Here is a 19,114-nt window from a genome sequence, read left to right on the forward strand (position 1 = left end):
GGGTGTGTGCGTGCTGGACACTCATGGATCCTGAGATCTCCGCAGCTGAGGTGAAACAGTACCGGAGCCATTGCAATGTGGGCACACATTTGGTTGTGGAGCTGGGCCACTCTTTGACTTTTGGTGAGTGGAGAGACAACTGTTGGCTGACCCTTTGGTGAACCGGATGGCCCCTGGCCATGTCAGCAGTCAGCAGTATCAAAGCTGAGCAACCAGTGTTTTATGTTCCATTTTGTCATCGCTGGTCAGTGTTCTGATGCCACAGCACATGGCTGGTCTCAATCTCCCCATGTGGCCACAATCCCTAATTGATATGGCCTCCACTTCCCAAGTGCCACTGGGATTTCTGTAGAACCCCTAAGGCAGCAGCAAGCAGGAGCTCCTGACTATTCCCTCCCTGCTCTCTGGATCTGCAAGTCGTTCTGTGTACATATGGCTATTCCCTCATAAACCCTTGATGCCATGATACCTTAATAAACACTTGAATCATGCCCTGATGGCCAGTTTTCAACTGCTACCTGACACAATCTATAATCACCTGGGAAATGAGGGACAGTCTGGATCAGACTGGCCTTTGAGCATGACTATGTGTGGCCGTGTTCACTGCTCTGGGAGATTCCAGACAGCCTCTTTTCTGATCCTAGAGTCCCTATACCCAGCCACTTGTCCCCTCTACAGCCAGACCCTACTTCTGCTCCTAGGCACTGTCTTGGACTTCCTTCCCTCAGGTGGCTTCTCTCCTTTGGTTGCTACAGAAACCTGTTATGAGGAAAGGAACAGAGAGTTAAGAGTTCAAAGCCATCTTCCCACTGATGTTCTTTCTCAGAGGTCAGTGGGACACTTAAAGAGTTTTGTGTATACATTTTATTAAGCAAGGGACAATCATGCATCAGACACAGGAAACTAACAGCACATCTACCGGACCTCCTTCAACACCTGGGCATCTCTTCTGGCCTGTGCTTCTGTGTGCTGAAACCTGGGGACCAACTTCCTGTGGTGTTTCCCAGGATGACTATGCACATTACTACATTGACGTAAATCCTCAAAACTCACAAACAGCACCAGGACCGCCACAGGAATGGTTCTCCATCAACAGATACCACAGACCAGCAAGCAGAAGCATGTGAGGGTGGTGCTGTGGCTCAAACACTTCTCTTTCCTCACTAGGGCAGGTGACCCGCTGAAGAAAACAAGGAGGCAGCAGGATGGAAGAGGAAAACTACAACCCAGTCCTTGCATTAAACACCCAAGCACATTTAGACTAGAGGAGAGAAGTTTGCCAAGAATGAGGGCCACTTTGGGCATCCATCATCAATAGCCCTGGCTGTCTAGGCCAGCATCAGATCCAGCAGTCTCCAGGCAGGTGTCAGCCAGGCCCTCAAGGGCACTAAGAGCATTAACCATGAAAAATAGAATAAGATCTCTGCCTCTTGCCTGCCTGACAGCCAAGCATGTGTCTGCTCTGGCTATGCTTACGCTGGGACCCCTGCTAGATATTAAGATATAGAGACCTGATAGTTGATTAGGACCCTGTTCGAAAAGGAAGACACCGGATATTTCCCTCTGGCATCCATATGTGCATGCGTGGTTGTACAAGCTGGTAGAATCTCTCTCTCTCTCTCTCTCTCTCTCTCTCTCTCTCTCTCTCTCTCTCTCACACACACACACACACACACACACACACACACACACATATTCAAAGTTTTGAAGCACAGCAGAAGAATCTCTGGGACTCTAAGCCTGACCAGCCTCATCTGTGAGCCACAGCTTCTGTGTGAGAGCTCCTTTGTGTGAGAGGCATAGGGTGACTGAGGAAGGTTGCTGGTGTCCATCCCTGGCCTGCATGTGCATGCATACAGACACATGGACACATGCACATGCTGAGTACCCCTCATCCAATCCTGAAATCTGAAAACACTGAATTTCAAATCCAGGCATTCTCCTAACCTACACCTTCCCTCAGGAATTGGAGATGAGGCCTTGCATGAATCCTCAACCAGTGAGACTGGCCCAGACCTTCTGAGATCCATTCTGCCCCAGGAGGAAACAGCAGGTGTTATCAGGACAACACAGAAACTCAAAACTCCAGCCTGATGCAGGGACCACCTGCTGGGTTAGGAGAAGACTCAGCATCAGGTTCCTGAAGGAAAACATCACTCCAGTCTCCCCCTCATCCCTAATTCCCCTCGCCTCTCAGGCCCAGCCCTTCAGTCTCTGATGGGACAGGAGCCCCTCCCCGGAGATACTCCCCTACCCCATGCTGCTGGGCTCTGACAACTCCTCCCTTGGGCTGACTCATCTCTACAGGCACAGCCTGCTACTCCCCTGCCCCTGCAACCCATTTCCTAGCTCTGCTTCACACAAACACTCTGAGATCTCTACACTGGCTTCCCATTCTATTTTGCTCCCTCTCTGTCCTCCAGAAGTTCTGCTGCTCTCTCTCACCACAGCAGGACCTACCAAGACACTGCTCCTGACCCCAGCAGCCACCAGCAGCCCAGGTCATGGGGCTACTAACAGCTTTGGCCCAGGACTCAGGGCTCCTTCCTTCTTCAGTATTGAGTCCAGGCTGAGACCATCTGGCCTGCTGCTGGGTCCTTGAAACCCTCAGTCTCACAGCCTCTGGGCACTCTGAGCCCTAGTCCTTATGGCTAACAAGTAGCTGCCCAGTCAAGCAACATGGGCCTCACTGGCTTCCTGGTGTGCCATGATGCTTTCCCTGCATGGCCGGGGATGACTGCATGCTAGGATTATGTCTGGAACTAGACCTGCAGGTAACACCTGATGGGTTGGCCAGGCTGTCCTCCTACTCCTGTTCTCAGGAGATTCTCCTGACTAAGCCTCCCAAGTGCTGGGATGAGAAGTATATGCCACCATGCCAGCTAGGGGTCTTCAGGTGTGATGAAAGACTGGGATCTGTGGTCCTGGTTACTTCCAACAGTGGGGACACCAGTGTTCTGAGCATTCTGTCATCTAGGACTTATATTCCATGTACTTCACATGAACACTGTGAGACTTCTGCACTGGTTACCTGTTCTCTTTGAAACCTGTCTTCAGGTATCTGACAGTGGGAGTCTCCATGAAGTTTTTGTCACCCTGAGGATGTGGCTATATTAATAAGCTCAGGCAGCATGCAAACACAGCAGAGGTTACAAACAAGACTACCAGGCTGGGGCCACTAACTGATAGAGTGCTCCTTTGGCATGGTGAGGGCCCAAGTTCTCTTGCAACCAACATCTGCTGGGGATGTAGCTCAGTGATTAGGCACTTGCCTAGCATATGTGAGGTCCTGGGCTCCATCCCTAGGACTAAACCCTCATCCCCTACCCTGAATGCACCAGGTCCAGGCATCACTGTCAATCCTGAGGTCTTGAGTTTGATCCTTAGGCCCTCTCTGATACAAAAAGAGAAAAAACTCCCTTGATTTGTGTTTGGCCCCTACATATGTCATGCCCACCCCACTTCGAGTGTACAATTGAGGAAAGCATGAGTAAGTGGTTGAGAGGCACTCACTGCCCTTGCAGGAGACCCCAGTTTGCTTCTCAGCACAAACTGCATGTGACTCAGCAGGTCTCAGGGTAGAACTGGATATGTGACCCTGTGCTAAAGCACTGTCCTGAGTGGGGACTGCAGCTTCTGAAGAGGAATGCAGGCCTGGCCTCCAGACCTCCACCTTCAAGTCCTGTCTTGATGCCCCAGCAAAAGAAACTCCTTCTCTCCAGAGGAGCACTGCACTCAAATGACACCTCAGTGATGAAAACTATCTGTCCCCAAAGGCATGCCACTGAGCAGAGATAGCTTCCGTCATGCACCTCTGCCCATTCCCAGTTCCTCATGTCAATAACTCAACCTTTCATGAAGTAGATGGCAATGCATGAGGTAGGATGATCCGCAGTTTACTGGCCAGTCTGGGCTCTATGAGATGCTCTCCCTGGAATCAGAGCCAGCAAGAAATTCAGCATGAAAGCTCTTTGTAAGGAAGCTCAATGACCCAGAGCAGAGCCTGGGACCCCGCACGGTAGGATAAAGTGACTCCCATGGATTTTCCTCTACCTTCAACACTCATGCTTTGGCATGCACACCCCTACAAGGAGATCAATACACATGGAATAAAAAATTAAACAGAAACATTAATGAAGACAATGCAGACAATGTATTAAAGGATCCCGGGAACACTCACTTAGCACTTTCCTTTCCTTTGTCTTGGGAACAGCAGAAACTGGAGACTTCCTGCAAGAGAGAGAGGAGAGATGCACTGTTCATTCAGCTGGAGAGCTGTGCAAAGACCCCAACCACCCGCCTTTTTCTGACAGTGGGAGCTAGGCCCAAGTGTAGGCTGTTCCTACTAGAGGAACCACAGGACGAGGACCACCTTCCTCAAAGCTTCCTGGAAGTCAGAGCACGGGCTATGGACTTCCCTCAATCCTCAGAAGATTCTCTTTCAGCGATGGCTCAGAGCCTCTTAGGACAGAGAGGGACCAGAGCTTCCCCCCAAAGCAAGATCCCGGTCTTATCTGACAGGTATGAGGGCTTAGGGATGGGACAGAGGATGTGACAAGGTTACATGTAGCACAGGGGCTAGGTTAGTAAGGCAATCAAAGAGGAAAGAAACCTGGAAGATTCCTCATCTGTTCTTTTTGCTCTGTTCGTAGGATGAGGGGCAGTGTGGGGTAGAGGACTAGGACACAGCACAGCATTCTCTGTTCATGGTGAGCTTTCTAGGCTGCCTGGTCACTGTGACCAGCATCTTTTCAACTGTGCCACTCTACTACCAAGGCTGACACAAGTGGTGCACCATGTAGCAATAGGACTTTACTGACTTAGCGACATTTGGAATCACACAATGATCATGTGTCACAGAAGAGTTTTTTTTTTTTTTTTAAGAAAAGGATTTTAAAAAACTATTTATTTTGTCCATATGAGTGAGTACACTGTCCCTGTTTTCAGACACAACAGTAGAGGGTAGAAGATGAGATTAGAAATGGTTATAAGACACAGTGTGGTTGCTGGGGATTGAACTCAGATCCTCTGGAAGAGCAGCCAGTGGTCTTAACCACTGAGCCATCCCTCCAGCCCCAGTATATTGTATTTTCAATATTGTTTGTTTTATTTCTTTTCTCACCTATGTCTGTATGGCGTTTCTGTGAGTACAGGTACTCATGTGCTTGTGTAAAGGTCAGGGACAACCTGAGCACAGGTCCTCACCTTCTACCTCTCGTCCATGGCTGTGTATGCTAGGCTAGCCCTTCCCCCTAATCCTAGAGACTGTCCACTTTAGGCTCCTATCTCCCTGTGGGAAGTGCTGGATGACAGACACTACTGTATCCAGGTTTATGTGGCTTCTAGGGACCTAAACTGTTGTTGGGCTTGTTCAGATGAAAATAAACACCATTTCACAGCCCTGGCTGGGCCAGGCAGCGCACAGGTCTTTGCTGCTCTTGCAGAAGACTTGAGTTCAGTCTCCAGCACCCGGGTCAGGTGGCTCACAACCACCTGAGACTCCAGGTCCAGGGACTTCCAAGCTCTTCTGGATAAACCTACATGGCAAAAGCAGGGCTGGGAGCTGGAGGCTTCTGGTGATGGCTTCTCCCTGCAGTAGGGGGCAAAACGTGGGCATGTGAGGTAACATGGAACCCTGTAATTCTACAAAGTGCAGAAGCTCCTGATGTCCCTCATGGTGCCCCAGAGCCTGCTCACCACACATGGAGGCTTCAGTAACATGGCCTTGTCCTGACCTGTGTGCACTCTGCATCCTCACTCTCTACCCCCTGCTTTTCGGCGTTGGAAGTCTCAGGTGTAGGAGGCGCCTACCATAGGCCTCTTCTCTCAGCATTTCAGCATTTTACATTTTATGTAGTTTGTGGTGTTCCTGTGCCATGATATGCACATGGAGAGCAGAGGACACAATGTGGACTCAGTTCTCTGCTTTCATCCATGATCAAACTGAGGCCATGAGGCTGGGTGGCAGAGCCTTTACCTGCTGAGCTGTACCCACTTGACCTTCACCAAGCATCCTTTGCTGTACACAGATATATCAGCCTGTGACCCTCATCCTCCAGACTCTTATGAAGCAAACCCCATCGGTGTGGAGCTCTCATGTTAGCCAGGGCTAAAGGGGAAGGCAGCAAGCCCTTCAGGAACTCTAGAAAAATGTCTATACTGGGACTAAACTCGTGCTGCCATGTAGGGCTACATTTTTCCTTTAAAACAGAAGGATGTGTGGTGGTGGTGGCACAGGCCTTTGATCCTAACACTTGGGAGGCAGAGGCAGACAGATCTCTGTGAATTCTAGGCCAGCTCCCTCTACAGAGCTAGTTCCAGGTCAGCTACACAAAAGAAACCCTGTTTCCAAGAGTAAAACAAAGAAAGATAAAGAAAGAAAGAAAGAAAGAAAGAAAGAAAGACAGAAAGAAAGAAGAAAGAAAGAAAGAAAGAAAGAAAGAAAGAAGGAAAGAAGGAAAGGAGTGAAAGAAAGAAGGAATTTATATTTTGTATACAGTGAGATGCCTGCCTGTCTATGCCTGAACCATCATGTTAACTATAACTCTTGTCACATCTGCATTAATTCAAATACTGAAGGCCAAATGGTTAAATCTTAATGACAGTACAATGGGGGGGGGTGCTGAAGAGATGGTTGGTTTAGTGGCTAAGAGCAGAAGACCAGGGTTCAGTTCCCAGTGCCCACATGGTGGCTCCTATTAGCCTGTAATTGCAGTTCAATGGAATCGTTCTGGACTTCATGGGCACCAGACATACCACACGGTGCACAAGCATTTATTAGGTAAAACACTCAGGCACATAAAATAAGTAAATAAAATATATGGTTAACAGACACTGTGATTCAGGAAGTTCTTAGTGACTTTGGTTATCATTTCTCTCTCCCAGAGACCTGTGGTCCTCATGCTCAGCCTCCCTGGCTTCTAGGACATGTCCTAGCTCTGTGGAGCATGAAGTACTCAACACCATAAGCCAAGCATTGCAAAGCCATCTGCACCTTCACTGCTACACCTTCTCCATGGCTGTGTCTAAAGGGAGAGACTTGGAATCTCACAGATGCAAGGCCAAACCTGTTGGGCTATGTGAGCCCAGCCACCCAATAGTCAGATCTACTCCTGTCCTTGGCTATGGCATGAGGCTCTTAAGACAAATTAATCTGAAGGATCTCAACAGCTATGCTGTTAGACTTCTCATTGCTCTGCCCGACCTACAAGCTCCTTTACTGGCTCAAATTCACACCCGAACTCCTCTCCTGCCTCAGCCACCATCAGCTCTTCTATTCCTCTCCACCTGTGCTCTGAATAATCCACACTAAGGTGGACGTTAACCTCTTGTGGACCTCCAGACATATGCTTGTGATTACTCTTCATTGGCTGTTTTGTATGGGTAGGCGGGTTCTTCTAGTCTCATGCAGAACACTGCTCACACATTTTGGATCTTACAACACCCTCTTGATTGAGAATCTTGACTAATGACTGACTGGGCCTTCCATGCCTGAAGTCACCCTCTGTCTCCCAGTCCAAGATGAGAATCCCCACCCTAACCCCATGGTGTCCAGTTTCATCTCAGAAGCTAGACTCTGCACTACTCAATATCATTTGGATCTCGGCCTCTAATTCTCTGTTAAATCGTTCCTCTCTTCTTTAAAACAAATTCATTTTGTTGTTTATTTTTTGAGACAGGGTTTCTCTGTTTGGCCCTGGCTATTCTGACATGCTCTCTGTAGATCAGACTTGTCAGGAAGCCAGATATCTGCCTGCCTCGGCCTCTTAAGCACCGGGATTACTGGATTGTGCCAGCATGTTTAATTAAAAATTAATTAGTGGCAGTGCATGTTGGCACATGCCTTTAATTCCATCCGTTGGGAGGTAGAGGCATTGTGAGTTCCAGGACAGCCAGGGCTATAAATTAACACCTTGTCTCAAAGAAAACAAGCCAAAAATGAAACAAAAATGTTGCAATATGGTCTTAGGTATGTAACTGAGTCTGTTCTTGAACTCTGAATCCTCCCACTTTCACTCAGGTGCTAATCAGCAGGCTTCTGTCTTGACTTTCACTGCACACTCAGGGCTGCCAGGACTGTTACCTCTCCCAGTGTAACTCCTGACTCTCTCATCAGCATCATCACAAAACTCCTGCTAAGAATTAAGGAAACCTGAATTCTAAGGGACAGTCGGAGCTCCAGTATTTCCAAAGCTCACTCTAATACAGATGGATCCTATGCTGCAGTAAAATGGTCACAGCTGGAGGTCTTAATTCCAGGACTTGGGACAGAGGGGTGGGAGGATCCTGAATTCAAAGTTATTTTTATGTTACATTGTTGCTCAAAGCGAGTTGGGCTGCTACAAGATACCCTGTCTCAAAACTATACCAAACACACCTAAAATGAAACAGAGGAGTTTGAGTGGGCACAGATGGGAAAGCTCGGCACTTTATGGCTAAGCCTCCTGATGCCAGCACCAAAGTCCATGCACAGCCCCAATTCTGAGCTGTGTCTGGGACCCCACTTAAGAGCACGCACCAAAGTAGCTCAGATCCAGGGCTTTTGGTCTAAGAGGAATTCAGGCAGTCACACTTTGGATGCCAGTTCTCCAGCTCAACTGCCTGTCAGCCCAGGATCTGGTCTTAGTCATGGCTTGGCATCCCTAAATTCCTCCCAGCTGTGCTCTGAACTCACCCTGTGCCCCGTTCTGATGAATCTGCCATTCTCCATGGGAGTAGCCTCAAGAAGTCCCTCACATCTGAAGCACCACTCTGAGTGCACTAAACACTGCTGGGGAGGGGCATGGCCAGCAAAGCACCCACCCCTTTCAGCTGTAGAATATTTAGCTCTAGAGTGAGCACTGCTGTGCATTGTGGAACTTAAGCAGTATCCCAGCCTTGGCCTGGGAAGAGACATTGACACCCACACTTTCTGGAGTGATATTGTCTCCTGAGGATAGAGTCAGATCAGGAGCAGCAACTGATGTTCACGAGAGACAAACTTTCTTCACCACCTGCCCATGCTGGCCCTAGGATCTGGGCTTTTTGGGTGACATGAGTGCTGAGCCCCCCAGGTAGATGGGTTTTCAGGAGTAAGGTGGTTATTGTCACCAAAGGTATCCACAAGGTTAAGTCATACTGTACTAATTCCCATATTAGATCCCTTCTCACGGGTCACAGAGGCCGTGCTGGGTCCTAAATGTGGACCCAGGTTCCTGCACACTTTTGAGGAGACTTGTCAGGGCGCAGGCTTCATGACATTTTGTTTGAATTATTTTTGGGGGATTTTATTTTTACTGTTGGGGACAAACCTTGGGCTGCCATGTGCTGAGAAAAGGCTTTGCCACAGCTGTAGATCATCCCTAATTATAAACTCCTAAATTTTCCCAATCCTGGAACTTTCTAGGTCCCTCACATGATGCAACCTTTGGGGGATTCCTCACATAGAATCATGGGGTGGATTGCATCCCAAAGAGAGAAATGTTCCCCAGTGTCTGCCTGTGGCTGTGGTGATGAGAGTGCTGACCAGTGGATGTCAGGCCCCATGTGAAACCCTTTTGGTTTCCACTTGAGTGGAATCTTCACCATGCCTTTTTTTTTTTTCTTGAAACACAGGTTGCCCTGGAACTTATAGTCTTCCATCACTCTGACTCAGTTTCCCATGATTGGGCTCACAGGCTTAAATTACTATGCCCATCTATGTTTTTTTTTTATTTATAAATCTTCTAAAAGCCAGAAGGATCTAGAATTTAAAATTTTGCGGTCCAAGGCATTTCCAACAGGGGATTCTTGACCTAGGAGTATCCAGACGAGTTTTTATTGTGTGGGTACTTCATTCCCATAACAGCTTATGTTTGACAAAGAGTTCCAAGGTGTGATGTCACTGGGCATCAGGCAGTGTCCCAAATAGCAGCACCGACTCAGGTTGTAATTTAGGCTGGAGAAACTTACTAGGACCCTGGTAATCCTAGCACCCTGGGGCCTTAGCTGTCCTTAATCAGATCTGGCTATGAATCAACTGCTCTTGAGGGTGGATAGGAATTCTAGTCACTGTGAGGCAGGAGCATTAGTATCCTACAGCCACTCTGGGCTCCATAGGAAGATCCTGTTTCAATAGTAAAAGGGGTCACCTTCGAGGTCTTACTGTCTTCCCTGAGGCCTTTCTGCTGGAGTTAGAATAGCTGTCTCACCAAGTTGAAGTAGAGGGCAGAATGTTGGTGCCTTCTATAATGAGGACTAGTGACAGATAGTCTATGGAAATTCTAGAAAGTTCTACAGGTAATTATGTCATGTGCATGGGAATTGCTGGCTTCCCTGTGTCCTTTGCCTTTAATTTGCAGTCCATGGGGCACCTGGGAATGTCCCCAAACCAGGCTGCACACAGGGCTTGTCCCATGATTCTCACTTGCACCCAGTGCCTGCCTGATTGTCATAAGTCTGACAGAGCCACTGTATGCTCTTCTGACACCTGCGGAGAGCACTATATGGGACCCTACCATCCCCACACTGCCCATCAGTGTCTACAATGTCCCTATATGGCACTGAGATGCTCTAAGCTGCTTCCCGCCTATATGCTGCATCAGAATCTGACCATTCCTAATTTCCTCCTCTCACACCCACACTAGAAGCCCTGTACCCACACTAGCCACAGCTGGCCTGTTGCCTACTGACATCTCATGGACTCTGCCCCAATCCCCTGCCCTACCCTGTCCTGTCCCAATCCCCTGCCCAGCCCTGCCCTGCCCCAATCCCCTGCCAAACCCTGCCCTGCTTGCCCCAATCCCCTGCCCAGCCCTGCCCTGCCCTGCCCTCACTCAGCTGACATTGTGGACATCTCAAGACAGTCACTGGACAATGGCTGACACACTTGTCTGAAGACTGGAAATGTTTCTCGATCTTGGAGAGGAAAGAAGGACCCTCCAACTACACTGGCCTCTAAGGAAGTTTATTAAGGTGAGGGATGACATGGACTGTTTTGTCTCATGTCACACATGTCAGTAGAAAATATCCTAGGTATTGGATGCCGCTGTTAGCATTAACAGAACAAAGCACATAGTGTTGGGAAGGATAATAAATTATGAGTAGGATTAGAAAACCCCAAGCCTCTTCCAGGTCCTAAGAGAGCAAAAAATACCACCAAATATAGCATTAATGTGGTAGGTTGGTTAAATCTAGTTACCAGATTCTAGTGTGATAACTATGACTTTTTGTGTCATGCTCAGCTTATAATGACTAGAGGACCTAAGCTTGAGAGTAACCAATGCCTCTCCCTTGCTTCTCTAGCTGCTGAGCATTGAAAAGCCCTAATGAGACAGCATCTGTTTGCAGACATACTGGATTATTCTTTTGCACTTTATCTCTCGGAGTCACCTCCACTCTCAGTAAGTCAGTTTAATTCCATAAATTGGAAATGAGTCACGTGGAAAATATACTTTCTCAATACGATCACAGATTTCCATGTAAAAGGTGAAACATGAACTATCCCACCTAAGTTCTGGGCTTGCACAGACCTGCTCTGCAAAAGAAACATGTGGTCACAGCTGCAGTCTGCATTCACTATGGGTGGTCTTGAGGTCCTCCCTAAACTGCATAGATTAAGATAATTATCTTGCTTTCTATCAAAAGAATTCATTATGCCAAGTTGGCCTGTAGAAGGAGGCTAGTCTCTTCTGTATTTTATCAGATGTGCATAATCTATATGATCATCGATAGTAAGTGAAAGATCTGTTTGGAATTGAAACTGAGTGATGCTGGAGGGTAATCCTGAATGCACAATGAGCAGTGGAGGCACCAGAGCCCGGTGTGGATGCCTAGCAGCCTACCACATTGAGCAGGCACTGCTCAGCCACCTGTACATACACATCTCCTGAGATCTCTCTCCTTAATTGAAGGTGATCGTGTCCATCTAGTATAGCACATGCCCTGGAAGGACAAAAGCTACCTACAGGAGCTGTGGTGATGGCTCACAGGTTAGAGCATCTGCTGCTCTCTCAGAAGAACCACATGGTCCCTAACAATCATCTACAATGGGGAATGCTATTCCCTCTTTTGGATCATGAGGGAAATGCACTCAGGAGTGGCCCAGACATACATTTGAAAAAAAAAGATCCATTGAGTTACATGATAAAAATAAATATAATCAGCAACAATAAAAAACACAGCATATGAATGATCAAGTGAAACAGCACCTATAAAAACCTATTTCCCAAAATGACGTTGATGATTATCTTTGTGGTTTAATACTAATGCTGTATTGTAAGAAAAACCGAGGCACATGGTTCTCGATTAGGATTATTCTATATTCCTTTGTGAAAGTTGTCATTTTTTCTGCAGCTCTACAGGCATGAGTGTGTGTTACTCAATATCTGGGCAAACAGTCAATAAGGAATGGGTGTTGTAGACTGATATAGATTAGGATGAGCAGAACACATGACAGCATGGATACAGTATGTCAGTGATTACATCATAAAGTGTGTGTCCATAAAAAAAGTCACATTATCCACACAAAAGACACTATCACCCTGTGTACAGCTTGGTGGCTTTAAATTCCCTATTTACTCATGCTGCCTGGACCATGCAAAGATCCATATCCAGCTGTCAGTTCTAAGTCTACAGGAGGGGAAAGGACCCTTGAATAAGATGGTCTTAAGAGTCAAGAGTTACAAATCAATTTTTATTCATAAGGAATACAATTTACAAAAAACAGGCATAAAATGAACAACTAAAATGGTATAAAAAATGAAAAACAGTAACAAGAATATATAAGTATGAAATAACAAAAAGAAAACTTCAATGAAAATCATAACCAAAAACATTTCTTAACAGCATTTTCTTAATGAACATTTAGAAACACAGTTGTAGTGCTGTTTCTCCTCTAGGACATGAGATGTCAAGGCAGTCCCCTCAGTTGTCTCTCAAATGGTGTTGTCGGTATGAGAAAGGAGAAATACCTCAGTGAGACAGGCTGGCATACGGATACATAAATTTAGGGTCTCTATACATTGAGGAAATTATCTGAGAAGAAGAATATTCCCCCAAAAAGTCTTTGACTGTGAGGATTGTCGTCACAGGGAACTCCTGAGAGAGAAACTCATTCCTCAGGGGGCTGTCTTCCTGGGATCCGTCCTATGCCATGTCTCCTGCAGTTCCTGAGACCTGGGAGGAGAAGGCAGCTATTAAGACACTGATTTGGTGGGGACACGCATACCAGCTGTCAAGTTGCTGCCTTCTGTCCCTTCAGCTGCATTGGACAGACAGCACTGATCTTTTCACTGAAATCATTGCTGATATCTATGCAGGCTGGGGAACATCACCAGCAACCCTCACAGTACTGTGGGAGAACACGCTGCTCCTCAGACTCTACCAGTGCAAACCAAGAATGGGGAAATGGGGAGAGACCTAATTGGGGTGCAGGAAGAAAGGAGAAGGCCACATGATACCCAGATCAAAGCCAATGACCAGGACTCATTTGCCATTTGCACTTGGTTCTTATCCCTACAAGGTGCTTCCAACCATCACATGACCCCTGCATGACCTTTGTCACACGACCAAGAACTCGTTCAAAACTCTTCATAGCATCCAATCTGTGATAGGGAGATGCAGTCATGTGATATGTTATTCCTCTGTCACCATTTCTGGACTGCAGTTTCAGAAAGGGCAGAGAAGTATAATTGCCCATAATTCAGTTTCTGAAGAGTGGTTAACATCCCAGAATACTTGTGCATAGACAGAGCAATGAATAACTCTATCACATGAGGTGGGTGACTGACTGGGTGTGGGGAGATTAGAAAGGTGATAGGGGAAGCAAAGATGTATCCAATAGGCAAATGGTATCAGACATTGTTAATCTGACTCAGCTGCTTGTTCCTACCACATTTTGCTGGGTGTGGAGGTTGCTGGTCTTCTCCTGTTCGTCTTCATCTTTCCGGTTCAACTCAAACAAATATCGCTGTAACTCCTTGCTCTCCTGCTTCAATGTGACCAACTTCTTCTTCATACATGCCTGGTCCATCAGGAGCTGGCTGTGCAGGTTGCTGGAAACACACTCTGCATAGTAAGATCCTGAAGCCTCTTCCTCCCATTCCAACTGCCAAATCCCACAAACTCCACCAGGACCCAGATACCAATAAAGACTTCATAGAATACATATCCATACATGTAAGGCTGCTGCACAAACAGCAAATGGCCAATCCAGGGAAGAATAAATTGTTTCTGTGACCCAAGCACCAATAAGAGTCCATGTCTGTCCAAAAGAACAAGGGATCTACAACTACCCATGAGAGCCCAATGCATCGGGGCAACATCAATTAGTAGGCGGCAAACAACCACAAGAGGACAGTAGAACCAAGGGAGGTCATGCAAACCATGTGGTCCACACATTGAGCTTTGTTAAACCTGGTATGACCCCAGAGCCGCACGTTGGCCTAATAACACTCTGATGCCTGAATCAGTGTAGTTCTATCCAGAACCTTCTAAAGATGCATAGACACTGTGGTGATAACTGACAGTCTCTTATGGAACTGAATCTGAGTCCAAAAGACCCACGGCACAGTGATATTTAAACAGCAGAAGACATGGACCCAGAGCTGCAGGCTCTCCAGTCCAGAACAAAGAGAGGCAGCAATGGATATTCCACAAGTGATGGGCCCTTCTGACCAGTACTTACCGATAGAAGTTAATCTCCTTCTTGAGCTCCTGAAATTTCTCACGATGTTCAATGTTCTTTGTGTCTAAGTTGTGCAGTAATGACATGACCTCTTTCTCCTTTATCTTCAAGTTTTCATAAAATGGATTTGGCCTGAAGTAGGGGCTGGCCCCAGGAAGATAGAACCCAATGAACATCGAGGTTTAGGATTATATGAACTCAGGCTGTGTCCTGTACTACCCCAGCCCTGGAAGGACACTTTCTGAATTCTACATATTTGGATCTTCTTCAGCTTCAGAAACTTGGAATTGTGTGCCCGGACAACAGAAGCTAAGCACCCAGATAAAGGGTTCCCTGGCTCAGTTTTTTCAATCAGGAGGGCTGGATCTGCATTCAAACCTGTTATGCTGTCAAGAACCTAGGCCACAGAGCATACCCAAACACACACACACACACACACACACACACACACACACACACATCCAGAAACCTCTGATTTCATTTTTCCTGTTTTGACAAATGGAATGCTACAAGCCGAATAACTAATATTCTAGAGGCAGACAGTACACATAATTCTGGAGATGAGACCAGATATTTCCACAAACTTATAATCTGCCCAAGGCATACAAATGTATAGACAAATGTGACCACACAGGCAAAGAACTGTGCTGTTGAAAGTGGGGCTTCCAAAATAAAGCACTTACACCTCCAAGGCGTTCAGTCACCTTCCTAGCAAGTACAAACACTCTCCACAAACTCACAGCACCTAGAACCTTGCAAAGCTACCACCTGTCAAGGGCTTTCCAATTGTACACTGGGAACTCATGCTCCAGTGACTTTATCCCTGAAATCTTCACTCAGATCACAAGTTCAGATTTTCAACAGGTGGAATCAGAGAGTCCATTTCCAAACTCACTCCTCAGTAAGGGTGAGGTTCTGAATCTCCTCTCTATGGGAGATGAGGATTAGAACAAGGTCGTTTGTTTGGAGCATTGCATACCTCTTGTTCATGGATCCACCTGTCACATAAAGGAGGCAATCTGTCAGCTCATTTCTCTCCATGGTAGATAGCTCCAGTTCTCTATTCAGCCTCTCCTCTTCCTCGTTGGCCTGCACCTTGTTTAGGGATGACGTCTGTCTGCAGGCCTCTGTAGGTAGAAGAACACAAGTGAACCCGCATGGGGCGAATGCATAGAGCATACACAGACCACAGTGAGGTCCAAACAGGAGAACATGCTTGGAAGCCAGTGTCACTGCAAGGAGTTTGGTCTATGTGTAAGAGGCATCCTAAGTGGATCACAGTTCCCCCACTACTATATACAGACCAAGAGATGTAAGCAGCCAGGTGTTCCCTATGCCCGCCCACACAGGCTTACAAGTACCAGAGAGATGCCTTCTCCAGGATTATTATCAGGTACGCAGGCTACAACCTGGTTTCAGGACCCTCACCCCTCTGGTTTCAGAAGTCAGATCATCAATTCAGCATCCACAATGACTTGATTGATCAGGGATACTCAGATGTCCTACACTGTTACTCTAGTCCAATAACTTTGCATTAAAAATCATGTAGGGGGAGGACATGGTCAACAGACTTATTAATTACCCCTACTGAAATGACAAATGCCCCAGAAGTGCCAATAGGTTACAGGCTCTTTCTCTACCTGCTCCATATAGTTTGGCTACTGTAGAAAAATATCTGCCACACAGAACCTCTAATATAAGAAGGTAAGATTGGCCCCCTCAGCCAGAGGTAGTCAGAGGAGTTCTAAGAATATAAGGTCATGGCCAGGAGCACAGTTCTCTCCCTCTTACTACTGTCAGATAGTCACTGAATTTAAAGAAGCAATGAAAGTGAAGTACATTGATGCCCTGTTTAATTCAGAAAAGTTATACCCTCCATGACTCCTGATGGTGTTATTATATCAATTTAACATACCGAATGCACTGTAAAAGTAAAGACTAGAAGTTCACCCAATAATAGCATAGGCATTGCCATATCCTCCATGTGGTTATGGAGAAACTAATGATGTGAAAACCTTGACCTTCAGGAATTGTGATAATCATGGAATTCAATATCTGTGGAGATGTTCCAGTGGTTGTGGCCCATTACTAAAAAGGCCAGCAGAAGACCCCCACGCACACCCCTGACAGGAAGCTCAACATACACTGCCCAGAACTTACTCCACATTCCCCATGTCCTGTGTCCATCATTACCTTTAGGTTTCATTTGCTTCACTCTAGACTCTTCTCTATCAACATCAACTCTCCCAAAGCGCCTACAAAGACGGGCAAACATGCCTGTGGATATATCCTTTGGACACTAAGAGAAAAAGTAGGGAATTGGTTGTCACAACGATACTGGTGACATCACAGGGATTCCAAGGTCTCTCTAGGAGACAATAGAATGTCCACGAAGGGTCTGCTGATGTCACGGAGAACAGACTTTGCCTCCCTGCTAATGTTCTCCCTGTACTGAGCAAAAGCTGATGTGCCCTATTCAGGAGACTTCCCTGTGGCATAGCCACTGAGCACCACATGATTCCAAAGCGAAATTTGACTCTAGGCTTGATTGGAAAAACCTAAGTCATTGCTATGTACCTAAATGAGTGCTTCCTCCCCAATCCCTGCACAGAAATGTTTCATCCTACCTCAAATTCTCCTCAGTCAGCAATATTACCCATTAAAGATTACTGAGAAATCACACCAGTTCCTATAAGTAGCCAAAGAGGTCTCCTGTCTCATCATGTGCAGGTGCATGAAATCACACCCAGAAATAGCCTGTAGGGTAGGTTGCGATGTGGGTGTGTGTTATAGGTACAACCTGAAGCTTTGTGCTTAACATTTGACAGTTGCCACTAGATTCCTTAGGAGAAAGAATTGCATTCATTATGGTCCTGGCAACAATGTGGTGATCTGTTAGGAGAGGAAACTGAAATATTGGATCCACCAGTGAATGCACCCTCAGGCTGAGTGTGGGGCTCTCCTCTTTGCACTTAAGTTACCAAAGTAGGATTGCTTACAGGCCTCTCTAAGCTATAACGTGTGATTTCATCTGAAAAATAAAATAGTCAGCAGATGTGTGTGTGTGTGTGGGGGGGGTGCAGCCAAAGGAGTAGGACAAGCCTAGAGACATAACTCAGTGGACAGAGTAAGAAACAAGCATCTTCACTCCTGTTTCATGGATCACCCCACAAAACACAAAAGCATTTATCGTACTAAAAAAAAAAAAACCAAGTTATTTTATTGAATGCATACACTAATACTGTTTACAGTATTAGTAGCAAAGCTCAGATTTTGGGGGCAGATCCATGACTTGAACTATCTTCCTGACAACATATAAAGCAATAAATAAATAAATAAATAAATAAATAAATAAATAAATAAATAAGGAAAAAAAACAGAAAAATAAAAAAAACACAAAAAGCACAAGCCTCTCATGTGAAGTTACAGAAGAGTGATCCAGTGGTCACTTCTGACCAGGCCATTTTAGCTATGACAGTGCATAGTGACCCTTAATCTGATGGGTCATATATAAAGCTTTGTGCAATTTTGTCATTTTAACAAACCTCATCCAGAACATACATAACGACACAGGATATGATTGCCATGTCCTTGCTGTGTATCAAGTTATTTTTCTGTGTCCTTGATTGTCAGGCATATTACAGCAACAATCTGAGATGGCTGGTAGACTTGGAAGAAAGTGGATATGAAAGTTCCCATTTATATATCAGTACAGCCATTTCTTAAGAATGAGAATTTTTTAAGCTGGCCCTCGCTTAGCCCCTTGACATTAGACAATAGACCAGAAAGTACAGAAAGCACATTCCCACTCACTCTCTAAGAAGGTGCCCGACCATAAGAACAGAGGGTATAGAACATATTTACTGCAGGGCAATTACAAGACAGGAAACATCTCTGGGAAGCTGACTGACCACTATAGAAGTGAGATGTCCTTGGTACTGAATGCAGCTGTGGTATAGGCTGACATAGCTATAGCCTTGTCCTGGGAACTCCAGAAGAGAAACACCTGCCAAGACAGATATCCTTGGTCCTTGTCCTGGAAACCCCAGGATAAGAAAAACATGTATCAAGTCAGACGTCCTTCATACTGAAATAGCTGCATTGATGTGGTTACGGCCTTATCCCAGGAATTCCAGGACGAGAAACATGCCTAGTTATCCTTGGCACCGAAATAGCTGAGCTAATGAAACTGTGGGATCGTAAATGACTGTTTAAGCTGTACATTTCTGTTGTTTGAGGCTCCTCACATTCCTCCTGCGTGAGGACCGTGTCGAGCCCCAGTGCATTGGTATCCCAAAGTAAACCTCTGGTTTTTACATCAAGACTGAGTCATGTGTGTTCATGGGGTGGTGATTGTCCTCAGGACTGGAGCGAGAGTCTCCTCTGTCTGAGGGTCTCTCAGATAAAGCTATAGTTGTGGGTTACACACCTCAATTCTCATTGGCTAATGCTGTCCTCACAGTCCTTGGA

The 19,114-nt window shown here is 46.2% G+C and overlaps 1 protein-coding gene across 1 annotated transcript; it reads right to left on the bottom strand.

The window, feature by feature from the left end:
- Nucleotides 1-13,333: 13,333 nt before the first annotated feature.
- On the bottom strand, nucleotides 13,334-16,974 carry LOC134483247 (disks large homolog 5-like). Its single transcript, XM_063278534.1, has 4 exons — nucleotides 16,838-16,974; nucleotides 15,624-15,771; nucleotides 14,645-14,788; nucleotides 13,334-14,012 (listed from the first exon to the last, which is right to left on the bottom strand). The coding sequence occupies exons 1-4, from the start codon at nucleotides 16,917-16,919 to the stop codon at nucleotides 13,832-13,834; spliced, it is 555 nt and encodes a 184-aa protein (XP_063134604.1). The 5' UTR covers nucleotides 16,920-16,974; the 3' UTR covers nucleotides 13,334-13,831.
- Between the last annotated feature and the right edge of the window lie 2,140 nt (nucleotides 16,975-19,114).

Source organism: Rattus norvegicus, chromosome 19 (genome assembly GCF_036323735.1).
Source record: "Rattus norvegicus strain BN/NHsdMcwi chromosome 19, GRCr8, whole genome shotgun sequence".
In the NCBI taxonomy this organism is placed as follows: domain Eukaryota; kingdom Metazoa; phylum Chordata; class Mammalia; order Rodentia; family Muridae; genus Rattus; species Rattus norvegicus.